Below are 13,394 nucleotides of genomic sequence, written 5' to 3'. Positions count from 1 at the left end.
TATCCATCCCCTGGAGAGAAAAAAAGTGGGGGTCCGGGGGTCCTCCCCCGGGAAAATTTGGGGTTTGAAGGTGCAAAAAGGTGGTTTTTAGGCAATTTTTCTTTCCTAAATATTCTAATTATAGTGGGTTGCAATATACAATTTATTTTATATAAAAAAATATTTTCAGAGAACAAATTTGTAAAAAAAACAGTGCTCACATTACCACGATACGACTAAATGCACCATGCGCGACATATGGGGTTGTATCACAGAAATCATATTTTTTAATATATCTACGAAACTAAATATATTATTGGAGGGGACAAAATTGGAAGACTTTTATTATTGGGGGGACGGGGGGGGGGGGGTGACGTGTCCCATGTACAGAAGTACTTCGTGATTGTAGTTTGCATTTAAACCGAGGACTTGAAATTAACGAGTTGTACCATATTTACCCGAATAGAGGCCGAGGTTTTTATCTCCAAAAATTACCTTGAAAATATTGGGTCGGCCTAGAAACGCACATCAAGACAAAAAGCACTCAATCAAGTCAGTTAAAATAATTAATTATCGTAATACTATAGTACTATAACCGCATTTAATGATTTACACAATTGGATTTGGTTTTCCGTGGACAATAGCAATTTCACTAACTAATATATAGGTTGGGGAATACTGTATGTATGTAAGCAACATACGTAAGAATTATAGGTAGACAAAACATTAGCCGGCAGTTACCAACATCTGTGCTTATTAGGGTGTGTTCCATTATGAAACAGTGTAACTGCAAAATGGCGTTACATTTGAGAATGAAACATCATGGATGTTGGTACAACTGGTGTTTCATCATAGATAAATACTGTTTTCTAACTTCCAACACTGGTATTGACGTCTTACGTTAGTAGATATATTACTGTAATCTATGATCAGATTCCAGTGACAAACTAACCTACAAAAAAACTTTGTTAGTAAACACGTGGTACATAACGTAAGGTGTAATTTAGTGTTTATTATAATATTTATCAGATACATTATATTTATTATAATATTTATAAGATGATGATTTGTGGCGAGACAAGAGTAAGTGGAAGTGAGCAAGATGACAGTGAGGAAGAAGAAAACAATACAAGTGATTGTGATTCTAATTTTATGGATAACAAACTATTTTTTTTTTTTTCAATGGACAGTGAACAGGATTTGGGGTCGGCCTAGAATCGGGGTCGGCCTCTATTCGGGTGAATAAGGTACCTTTCCGAGTGGATTCGACACTCGGGGAAAAGGGGGTGTCGCGCGGCGTCGCCGCCGCAATAATCACCTCCATGGCGTCCTCGTCCGTCTCGTCGTCGCCCACGTAGATGATGCGTATCCGCTCGATCCAGTCCACGCCGAACACGGTGCGGAGGATGTAGTGCGAGGCGCGGCCCTTGTCCCACTCGATGGGCGGCTTCACCTCCAGGGCGTAGCGGGCCTTCCCCACCAGGAAGCCCGCCGCCCTGATGATGCCCTCGGCCTCCGCCACGACGGTCTGGCGCAGCTTGGGCGGGGTCTCGTGGTAGTGGAAGGTCAGGATCGCCCCCTTGTTCTCCACCCACGCCCCCTCCCTGCACACCTGCCCCCGGGGACATCCGCCCCCCCCCACGTCTTCGAAACACCGCTCACATCCGGCTAGGAGACACTCAATCCTAAACACTTAAGAGACCGGAATTTGACTGAGAACACGTGCTTGTTAACACTGACTTATCAGTGCTCATACATTTTACTGAAAAAAAAAAAAAAAAAAAAAATTACACTGCCTATAAGGGCGTAACTATAAAGCTAATTTTATTTTCCTCCCCACAGGTCAAGGGATGCGTAGACACATGTCATCCTGAGGTTAACTAGTCGGACAATAAAACTATATATCCTATACTTGTAACTAAATTGAATAATAGGAGTAACAGTGATAACTAGAGACCGGAAAAAATTCGCGAATTCATCTCGCGAACAGGCTAAAATACAAACAAACAGTTATTTATACCTCAGTGCCGCCTCTGCTATTGGCTGGCAAATAACTCACCTGGATGACTCTTGAACCAACGAGAAAACACCCGACCGAAGCTTTATCGAATCACGGGCTGCTGCTACTTTTGGGACATCTCCACAAGACAGCAGCCAGTGAGTGGGCGGCATTTGACCGAGTGTACGCAGAACTGTGGAGTTCATCCTGCAGGTCGTTGAACCCGCGAATTTTTCCGGTCCCTATAAATACTGGAGGAAATGCCAGTAAATACATTAATTTCTCACATGCCAAGATTGGCCTGTCCAGGCAATCCAACCATGTAAATGAAAAAAACCTGCGGCACTAATAAACACAGCAGCAAAAATAAATAAAATAAATTAATTCTGTGTTTTCTTCTAAGAATCATATCCTCAAAAATACCATCCAAACCTTAGTACCGAAGGAAATAAAGTAAAATAAAAATTTCAACACTGATATCTTTCCTGTAACCATTCCCCATAGATAGTGTTATTCTAACATGTAATCATATAAATAAATTAAAAACATTTATTGATGCTGGAAACTTAAATCATGAATAGAACATCTAAAGGGTTAAATTTTTCTATTTTTCATTTCTTATACATTATTTTATTCTGTGCCCTTGAGACCTAGATTCGGATTCAAAGAGTATGTTGAAAGTAAGTAACCACTCTTGGGATTTAAATTCGAGAAAATAGGGATTTGACACATCACTGGTTTCTATTAAATGTTAGGATGAGCAATCAATTAGAAACAAAGTTTTAAAACTATTTTCTCCTCTTTATTCTCTGCCAAACATGATTGAAATGTTAAAATTGTTTTTTAAACTACTGTTCTTTCGAATATAATTAGATACTAGAGTTTTTCCGATACCGATAGGTAGAATCCTCATCTGGAATATCTCAAAAACACCCTTTTTATAAACGACCTAAAAAAAAATTGCAGTATCAGAACATAAATTTGACTCCATCTCTACAAAGGATCAGAAAACTATTCAAACAATTCTTAGTGTGCCAAGAAAGAATTTTCCTCCGACTTGGGAGCGGTATGGCCCAAAATTCCTCGACACTTCCCTGCTTTCTCCAGATCTACCGACACCCTGACATCCCTTACCTTCTCCTGAAGTTCCTTCATCACGGCTTTCACCTTCTTCTCGTACTCCACGGGCATGGGGTGTACGAAGGTGCTGCCGTCCGGATGAAGGATTTCCAGCCCGTGGTTTCCTGCGTATGTGATGCTATCAATACCAACCTGGAAAAAAAAAATAATAATTACATTGAAACCTGCATCGCAAAACAGGTAATTTGAATTTCGTAGAAAGGAAGTTAAGTTCACGGTTTGTGAAACTCTTGTCGTAACTGAAGGCTAAACGTGTATGAAAAGAGCATTTAAAAAATTTTAATTTATAGCATCTATTATGTGATTTTTAGCATTTTATAGCATTTAAAAAAAATTGTTTACTCACATTTATTTTTGTTGATTTTGTTGTTGTAAATAATTAAAGCATATGTACAACGCACATAGGTATTAAGTAATGACAAGAGTGAATTTTAAAATGGGAGTTCGCGGTTTTTTTGGGGGATTTCAGTTGCATGTTTTGAAATTACATATTTAACGAATGTTGAAGTACCGCAAATGATCGCGGTGATTGGAAAAATTTGAGCATCTGTTCAGCATTCATCGCAATCGCGGAATTTCATACACCTCTACCGACGGCGACCCACCATGGACTTGACGTCGTCGACGCTGCGGCCAGACACAACAGCGATGTAAACGTCCGACATGTTGGACAGCCGCTGCAGGACGTTCTTGGTCTCGGGCGGCAGGATGGCCAGCTCGGGGCGGGGGGCGAGGGGGGCCAGCGTGCCGTCGTAGTCCAGCAGCAGGGCCAGCTTGTTGTTCAGCCCCACGTACCTGCGGCACGGCAGCGTGCGCTCGCTCGCTCGGGCAACACGGCATTCGTCCCACTTTTTTTTTTCATCTATCCCTCTCTCTCTCCCCCCCCACCCAACTCCATTTGAATCAAATATCAAATTCACGAAAATTTGATATCATGGTACATACCTACACACTCGGCAACAAAAACCTTATGGTAACATTTTTGAAGACTGGGACTTACTTCTCGAGGTAGTCGAAATCGTCCGGGGTGACGGGGTGCATGGTGATTGGCAACGAATCGTCGCTCATACCTTCAACCACGCAGCCCATGGCTTTCAAAAACATCCGCACCCACTGGTTCACGTCGTTCAGCTTCTCACGACGACGCAAGCCGTTCATACGCAGCGTTCGCTCGTCTTCTGGCATGGTCAGCGCCCTGATAAAAAAAAAAAAAAAATAATAAGTACCAAGAGATGCAATATTTAAACACTTTTTAGGCTATAAAAATTTTCTGAAATTTAAATTTCAAAATTTGGGCTTTATTAAAGCGAAAATAATTCGACTCTGAATGTAATGCGACAAAAAACTTTTTGAGATGGAGCGATGCCAAAATTGAATTTGCAGAGGGCTCAAGGAGTGCACTGAGAACACACACTGGCTAATGGCAACAGCGGCCAACGTTTCCTACCTGGCCGTGACTGTGAAAACGAGTTGTCATGTGCCCGCACCGCAATCAAAGTGCGCTGATGTCGGTTCCCCAACTGTGACGCACTTAGGGCGGTACTCCAAGACATCCGGGTAAGGTAGCGAATAAGCACTACCTTGTTGGGACACGACCGCAACGTAACTCGCAGAACCGTATTCCCGAACGTGTCCAAAGCCCAATTCCTGTTATGTAACGAAAATTCAACCATTTTAATAAAATGTGCCCTGCACGAGACTAGAAACTGATTCCAGTGCATTCTAGTAGAGGTTTGGCAACCATTGATACATTCGCTACACCAAAATATCCTACAGATAGCAGCACCATCATGCGAATTAAATGGCGTAATTTTAATTTTCTCGAGTCTTTTAAAGTTGCAATTATTCGTTTTTTATGACCACGAAAGCGTACAAAATGTATTTCCAGGATAGTTTTGCTGAAATGAAGTTTCATTTGGAACACCAACACGCTTGGTACGTCCCACGATTATCACGAAAATGACTACACACGAGTTAATGGTGCTTGAAGCAGTTTAGCCATCTGGACGAAATCAATTGAAAAAGGGAGCTCTGCGCATGATTCAATATAAGATGCACAATAAAACAAATGAAATAAATTTTTCTAATCCATGCACTATGGTACAAATTTTTTTTTGGAAATAATGACATTCGTTAAATTTCAAACATCGCAAAATTAGTTCTTTTTATGATTTGAATAAAGTTTTGGTTGAATGCTACTTGATTTAATGATATAACTTGCATTTCGAGATTATGCTGTGATTTTTCATGCTTTTCAGTATTATTTCGTGTTATATTGCAAATCACCAAATAATCTTGACTCTATTGCGTGCCCCACAGCTTAGCATTGCACTTTGTGTTACGCTCTGAGCAGTGTCATTGCTTTAACTTACGCTTCTGGCTTTAAAGAAGTTTCTAAATAAATATTAAAAAAAAAAAAAAAAGATAAATAAAAGTAATTGCCAGTAATGTGTAAACTTTTAACCTCGATAACAACAAAATTCATGTGTTCTCATGTTGCAAATACAATTACAATACAAAACTCTAACCAAAATTTAATGTAGAATTCTTTCAAATAATGCAGTGTGTGATAAAGATAAACACACCGTGTTTCCAACTCAATTTCTGGACGCGAATCGCACGTAGTTTCTGCATCCGTCGCTATAACTTGCTGCCGGAGTAGCTACGTCGACTATTCAACCATTCAATTTGCATACCTTAATTTTTAACTACACAATGAAATGGCTCTGATAAAAGTGAAAAAGACTTGGAAAATTTCGATACACCGGCTTCAGACTTGATTATAGACAAGGAATTTTTATTAAAAAATTGCCCATCTTGTTGAAATTCAATAAAAAGTTAATACCTTGAAGTTTATTTTCCCATTTGTGAACTTTAGTTCGAGACATCCGCAAGAAAGGTTGGCAGCACCGTGACTGTCACACATTTTCGTTCCTTGACTTCCGTCCACATTCAAGTAATGACTCCCACCAAATGCCGCATTCCGAGAGCCGAGATGTTGCACATTAAAAAAAAAGTACAGTAAAATACCCATATAACGAACTCGTTATTTCTTATTTATTACACTAGAAATTTTTTTTTAAATTAGTGATTAGATATTTCATTATACATATTTTCAAGATCATATGAATGCATCTTTTGTACAGAATGTTGGCTCAAAAAAAAGTTGTATCCTACATATTATTTTACAGAGATTTAAATTAATATTTTTTTCTCAAAATAAACCACTAACCCTGTAGCATAATGCAGCTTAAAACATTTATGATTATAGGGTAGGTACACATACATAGTTCCATTTTGTTTTGCCATTGCATTTTGTAGTATGGGAATAGTATATGTACGTTGGGATATTTCAGTTTAAAGAAATTTCAGTATAAAGAACAAAATCTCTTGCTTTATAAGACTTTGTTATAACTAGAGTCCCGGAAATTTCGCCGATTCCTCTGGCCTCAGGATAGAATTCAAAGTTATAGCAAGAACATTTTTATCCTTGTTATTTGGCACACTACCTGATTCGCTTACTTCTCTCCTGGCTGGACATCATTGGCTCACGGTCGTAGAGGGGCGTGTCCAGATAACTGCGGTCCAATGATGAACACGGTGCGACAGTGTTGGAGGTTTGCATTCTAGCTTGCGACTAAATGAATGCGCGAAAATTCCGTGGCTCTACTCATCGACTTTGCGGTCGGCACAACAGATAAACGCAGCCTCGTGCGGCACAAAACGGCAGTGGTGATTCTGATTAAAATATATTATTCATTAATGCAATCAGTGGTATGCGAACCTGCCTACCCCCCCCCTCCCCCTCTTTCCACATAATCATCAAAACCGAACATCTTCTGTCCCTCTCTGTTCTTCACAGCGTGTATATTCCCTTGCGTAAAATAAGCCAAATGTCTCGCAGCCAGTGTTGCCAGATTTCCTGCCGGAAGCATGAAATTTTTTTTCCGCATTTTTGTAGATATTTTTTTTTGCGTACACGGTTTTATAACCATGTCGAGTGTTTTCCTCGACCCATTGAAAGTACGTACATCAATATAATTCTAGTTATGACAAGATTTCACTGTACACGGAGCTGCGTTACGCCTTTGAATATATATACTGTACAGAAGTCGCGAGTGGATAGGATTTACTCTACGTTTACCAGAAGCGTATGATGAGCAGCTCGGGAACTTCACCGCTGCAGGGCGCTGCCGTAACGCCCTGTATCGTCTTGGGTTGTTATTCACACGTTAGAGCGCAGCACTGTCGCCCGCTGTCATTCCCCCGGGCACCCCCCATCCCATCATTCACTGCAGCTCAAGGTCGTTCAACGGGAGGGTGGGGAAGGGGTGTTTGAAGAGTTCCGACACTTGTCCACCAGGGACCACCACGAGTCGACGCCCCTAGAGACGGTGGCGATTGCGGCGGCGAATTGACCAACTACCTCAAAACCGTATTAGAAATTTTTAACCTGGGCTGGCGACTTCTATACGGTATATATATATTCAAAGGTCACGCTGAACGAGCCTCCGGGGAGGGAGAGAACCGCCCAGCTGACCTGTGGATGACCTCGGACGCTTCCTCCAGCTCGTACGGGTTGCAGACGAGGGCCTCCAGCATGGTCTCGTACGCGCCGGCGAACGGCGACACCACCAGGACGCCCGGGGGCTCGTTGATCTGGCACGCCACGAACTCCTTGGCCACCAGGTTCATGCCTGCGGGGGGGGGGGGGAAGATAAAGAATCACAAGCACGGCACACGTTTGTTTTTTTAACCCGGGCAAGCCATGGCCGCGCCGGACCGGCAGAGACAACAGTTTATTTCCAGTCCGACTTCATTTTTTGAAACAAGAGGATTTCAGTGTTATAGTATTCATTTTTATAAAAGCTGTTTTATTGATACTTACTCCACGAGAATAATGATAAAATTAATTGCTGCATTAAAAATATAAAAAAATAAATAAAATTGTAATAAATTGGTCTAAAACAGATACATTCAGATTTAAAAAAAAAATTATTTAGCGAGCATTTATGGTTTTAAAGTGAATCAATAAAAGATGCACACTAAAAAAAAAATTAATTTATATTTTTGCAGTGAACTTTCAAGTGTTACTAAAATTCTGATCGCACGAGGGGAATAGCTAAGTGCGTGGTATTTGAAAATCGGTAAATCGGATTTAACGAAACATCGATTTAGAGTAAACATTTTTGGTAACCATAGCACTTCGTTAAAATCGGGGTTCTACTGTAATGATAAAATTAATTGCTGCATTAAAAAAAATAATAATAAATTTGTAATAAATTGGTCTAAAAAAGATACATTAGATTTTAAAAAAAATATTATTTAGCAAGCATTTATGATTTTAAAGTGAATCAATAAAAGATGCACACTAAAAAAAATTTAATTTAATTTAATTTTTGCAGTGAACTTTCAAGTGTTACTAAAATTCTGATCGCATGAGGGTATAGTTAGGAGCGTGGTCGGGGAACCGGTAGAGGAGAGTGCGTCAGCGGTGACGACGCCACTCCGACGCATGCGCTTGCGGTCAAGTGTGAAGATGCATAAAAAAGGGTGGGTACATATCATAGCATGCTGTATGCTAGTTTTAACGGCCGGAAGGGGAGACGGCAAAAGGGGGAGGGGGGGGGGAGGTAGAAATGTCACAGCTGCGATGCTACAGGAATTCTCGCGACGCTGAAATTGCATTTGTCTACGGCTCAGTTCTTGCACATGTTTATATTATTTTTTTATTTCACTAAGTTAAATAATCAATTCTATGCACTTGTACATGTTTATTGTCACGCCACAGAAGAGAGCGACGGCCGTGGGGCAAAGCTCACCGTCCCTGAGGGGCGTGACCAGAGCCACCGACGCGTCGCGGTAGAAGGCCGCCAGCTCGTCCTGGCCCACGCAGGCGTAGATGTAGCGGATCGGAGACCAGTTGGCGGTGGAGAAGCGGCCGTTGATCCGCCCCACGATCTGGTCCATCTCCTCCTTCAGCTCCTGGTACTCCTTGACGTCGGTGCGGGACGGCACCGCGATCTGCAGGAACGTCACCTGGGGCCGGGGGGGAGAGCACCGAGCGTGAGCCGTGACCGACGAGACGAGCGAATGAATCACACGGTTCAACCAGCGACAAAGATCACACATAGGCCAAGTTTGCGATGGAACCAAGTGGCGTAGCCAGGATTTGTGTATGTGGGAGTGTTAAGAAGCATGGCCCCCCCCCCCCCACCCCCCGTATTGAAGCGCCGGGGGTCCGGGGGTCCTCCCCCCGGGAAAATTTGGAATTTTAAGGTGTAAAATAGTGCTATTTTAGCAGTTTGCCGTACTTAAATTTATTAAATATTGTAATGGTAAAAATTTTATTAATTTTAATATGAAATTTGTTTGAGTGATGAATAAGAAATTAATTAAAGATTTGGTGCTAAGGGGGGAGGGGGGGGGGTTTTGAACCCCTAACCCCCCCCCCCCCCAAGGCTTCGCCCCTGAATGGAACCAAAACAACAACGCAAAGCATGCCAACACAAAAAAAAAAAAAAATGAAACGCAAGTTAATACTCATTCAGCACCGGAACTTAACTAAAATCGTGAAATCAATCAGCAATATGACAAAACTTAACTCAAATTAACAAAATTGTAAAATTCCATCATGTTAAATTCATTGAATTTAATATATGTACTTAACGTCAATTTTGAAACAGAACGTCCGACCTAAATAGACTGAAAAAAATATATGTATATTATATTGTTTAATCTTGCATTTTTACAATTCGAAACAAGTTTTAACATTAATGACGGCACCACATGTTTCATACACACAAAAATTTGAAGATTTATTTTTTTCTTCTGGGTAGTTCTGTTCTAGACATGGTTATTACTTTTAATTGTACTCTATTTGCATCAGAGAATATTGTGGTGAAGTAAGTATGAAACAAAATATTTTAGTTTCATATTTTTTGGAACTATACACTTTTATTAACGAATAAAGACAATATAGTATACAAACATAAAAATAATAAAACCAAAATCTCCCGTTTTGAAAAAGAAATTATCTTAAAAATTAAACCATGCAATCTTGTCTCTAGTGATGGGTCAAATTGTCTTTCTCTGAAATCTGAATCTCAAAAGCATATCAAAAGAGCGACTCGAATCTGAATATAGAAGATCTCAAAAGGTCAGGAATATAATGGATGGTTCTCAGGGTAAGAGGTAACCCGTCATTGTATTAATTAACTGTGTCAATGTTAGAAGACGGTAAGTAGGTTAACAGATACTCTGAAGACGGCTATTACCAGATCGACAGAATCGTGGATGAAATACTCGCCTTCAACGCGGCTAGAACCCATAAGCAAAGCAACTTCAGACAATGGCTGCATAAGCCTGCCATTCTTATTAATGTGTCAATGTCAATGCTAAATTCACACTTACATTGAACTTTCAAAATTACATAAACTCATTAGCAAATAAATTAACACTCCATTCATCCTTAATAATAATATAAAAAAAAAAAAACCTGACTTGTTACTTCTTACTCCGAAGCCGTCCAAAAATCATACTTGCGGAAAACACAGAAAAACAAATTTTGAGAACACATTTAAAACCATTAAAATTTTAGTTCTTGCAATAATACACAGCATATTTACATTTTAAGAATGTACATAAACTTTATAAACTCCAAAAAAATATACATCCAAAAATAAAAAGGTAGGAGACGTGGCCAGCCCTTTGAATATCCAAGGATCTAGTCACAAAGATGAAAGAAGAAAGAAAAATTTTAAGTAAATTTTCTTTTGTTTAATACCTTTGTGTTTAGCAAATATACGATTTGTAAATAGTGATACATCCCACAACTTTTGCAATTTTATGGTTCAAAGTATTTTCAGGTTGCCCCAATCACCATTCAATAATAACAACAACAATAAAAACAATAATCAAAACTTAAAATTTACCCTCCCCTCTCTCCCTTCATTTCTATATTAAAAATTTCAACTCGGAGCGCCAGCCTCGAACCGAACGAAATCCAAACCTTTTCCAGATGTTCGGGATATCTCTCCAACAGCAGCTCAAACGCTCCCAGTCGGTGGACCAATCCCTTGGTGTAGTCGAGACGATCGACCCCCAGTATGATGTTCTGGTTAGTGAACACCACCTGCAAGGACATACATAGATCACTACTATATTCTGATGAAGCAGTTCATTACTGGAGCCCTCGCGATTATGAGAGAGAGAAAAAACCTGCAGCCACGTAGGTTTCTGCAAATGTTTTTTTTTTTTTTTTCTTCATTTGAATTGAATTTCAAATCAAATACATATCACAATATCCACGAATATTGAATTTTTTTTTTTAATCCAATTTTAACGTACAGTGATATTTTTTTTACACACACACTTCGCAGAGGGTCCAAGAAAAAAATATCAAGAATAAAAAAAAATAAAAAAAAATATGGAAATTTATATACATGGAATCATTACAAAAAGGTGCAAAATAAAGGAAGTTTGTCTGTTTGTATGTCTTGTCCTTTGTTTCTTGTTTTTTAACTGTTATTTTATGTATTTGTGCGTGATTTTTTTTGTATTTGTCATGCCCACGGCTTAAGTCCATAGTATGTTGGTGGACATGGAAACAAAGTTGACATAAATATACTATTCAATATGAATATTTTAAAAAGTTTATTTTTTTTAACGTTGTCTGGTACTTAGTGTGAACTCTTGTATATAGAATTGTGTGTTTGTCAACATTAACAACACTACCATATTCTGACGAAGCAGTAATGTGGGCTGTATCGCGATGGTTTTAACCGACGATGCAACATAAATTACACAATAGCATCAGCCCGCACCATTGCAACCTGCCGCCGTCACGCCCGGGTCGAAAACGAAGACTTGATTTATTTTTTGTTTCTCGCCGCAGGGACGCCGCCCTCGCGGTTCGCGGACGTCGAACGGGCGGCGACGGAGGGAGAGACGCGACGACGGGGACCGGGCGGGTAGGCGAGGTACCTTGGGCGTGGTCCGGGCCAGGTGCACGAAGCGCTCGAACGGGATGCCGATGGGCAGCGCCCGCGCCCGCACCGTCCGCCCGCCGTGCTCCACCAGGTAGTTCTTGCGGTCCACCCGGCAGCCCAGCCGCCGCTGGCAGCACTCCACGAAGTTCATGCAGTAGTCCTCGATGTGGAACCCCACCATGTCGCAGCCTGCGCGCCCGGAACCCGACGCAGACCAGACACAAATTATTAGGGTTCTTAGATCTTTGGGGGGGGGGGGGGGGGGGGGACCACACACACACCTAAAAATATGTGGGGCTATGTTAATTCATAAAATTTTCCTCTCGCATCTCTAGCTGTGACTCCGCTGGAAACTGAACCAAGAATACATACCTCTGTGGAGGACGAGTGATCGAAACACACAACCGCACAGACAAACCCCCCCCCCCCCCCCCCCGGCGCCAAAACCCAACATCCCCTTCGGTGGAATCGACAGAAAAATCCGATCAGACAGTTTTTTTTTACCTATCTTTGTCTTTATTAAAGTCCACATTAAAATAAAAAAAAATAATTTACAACAATCTCAATGATCTGTACAGCTGTGTGGTTTAGATGAAACACATACCTATTGATGTGATATCAGTGATACATAAAAATAAAATACAATTTAAAAAAAAAAAATTAAGTACTTGTGTGAAAAAATACAAGTTGGCCCGTGCGAATATTTCAAAATTTAAAAAATTTAAAAATGATTAATTTATTGTATTTTAATCCCATTTCAAATAGATTCCACTTGGGATCAACGAATACTCAATTTTTAAATTTAAAATGTACAGAGAAAAGCATATTGCCTCTTAACACTATCAAAATTACGGTTAAGAATAAGAATCATTGTTGTACATTATTAAATGAGTACGTACATACATCCCAGTTCCAATATAATAATGCACTCTAATTAATTTCAATATGAGCTGCTGATGTTCAGAGTTGGGAACAATTTGTAATTCAGAAATATTTTGGTAGGATGAAAACAAAGCAATTAGGTATACAATAAGCATTTCACAACCACTGCAAAAACAAAATTCCTAAGAATTTAAAACCATTCTTCTTTTGTAGTTGTGTTAAGGCTTAAAGTATTTAAAACCATTAACATGAATTGCATACCATGTATAAGTATTTGTTAAAAAATATGACTTCAAAAACAATCATAAAAATGTAGAAAGAATTTACCTCAGTCTTAATATACAAATTTTTTATTTTTAACCAAAGTAAATTTGAACTATATATATAAAAAAAAATTAATATTA

The 13,394-nt window shown here is 39.9% G+C and overlaps 1 protein-coding gene across 1 annotated transcript in view; it reads right to left on the bottom strand.

Annotated features, from left to right (window-relative positions):
* The window catches only part of LOC134541223 (uncharacterized), a 34,332-nt gene that overhangs the window by 12,363 nt on the left and 8,575 nt on the right, over positions 1-13,394 (bottom strand). The window contains exons 6-13 of the mRNA XM_063384476.1: positions 12,104-12,297; positions 11,130-11,252; positions 8,941-9,157; positions 7,659-7,815; positions 4,119-4,313; positions 3,724-3,913; positions 3,113-3,250; positions 1,298-1,591 (exon numbers count right to left, since the gene is read on the bottom strand). Of these exons, the coding sequence (XP_063240546.1) occupies positions 1,298-1,591; positions 3,113-3,250; positions 3,724-3,913; positions 4,119-4,313; positions 7,659-7,815; positions 8,941-9,157; positions 11,130-11,252; positions 12,104-12,297 (1,508 nt within the window). The remainder of the gene's footprint in view (positions 1-1,297; positions 1,592-3,112; positions 3,251-3,723; positions 3,914-4,118; positions 4,314-7,658; positions 7,816-8,940; positions 9,158-11,129; positions 11,253-12,103; positions 12,298-13,394) is intronic.

Source organism: Bacillus rossius, chromosome 18 (assembly GCF_032445375.1).
Source record: "Bacillus rossius redtenbacheri isolate Brsri chromosome 18, Brsri_v3, whole genome shotgun sequence".
Taxonomy (NCBI): domain Eukaryota; kingdom Metazoa; phylum Arthropoda; class Insecta; order Phasmatodea; family Bacillidae; genus Bacillus; species Bacillus rossius.
The sequence above is the reverse complement of the archived record's forward strand: the minus strand, read 5'-3'. Positions and strand labels throughout refer to the sequence as shown.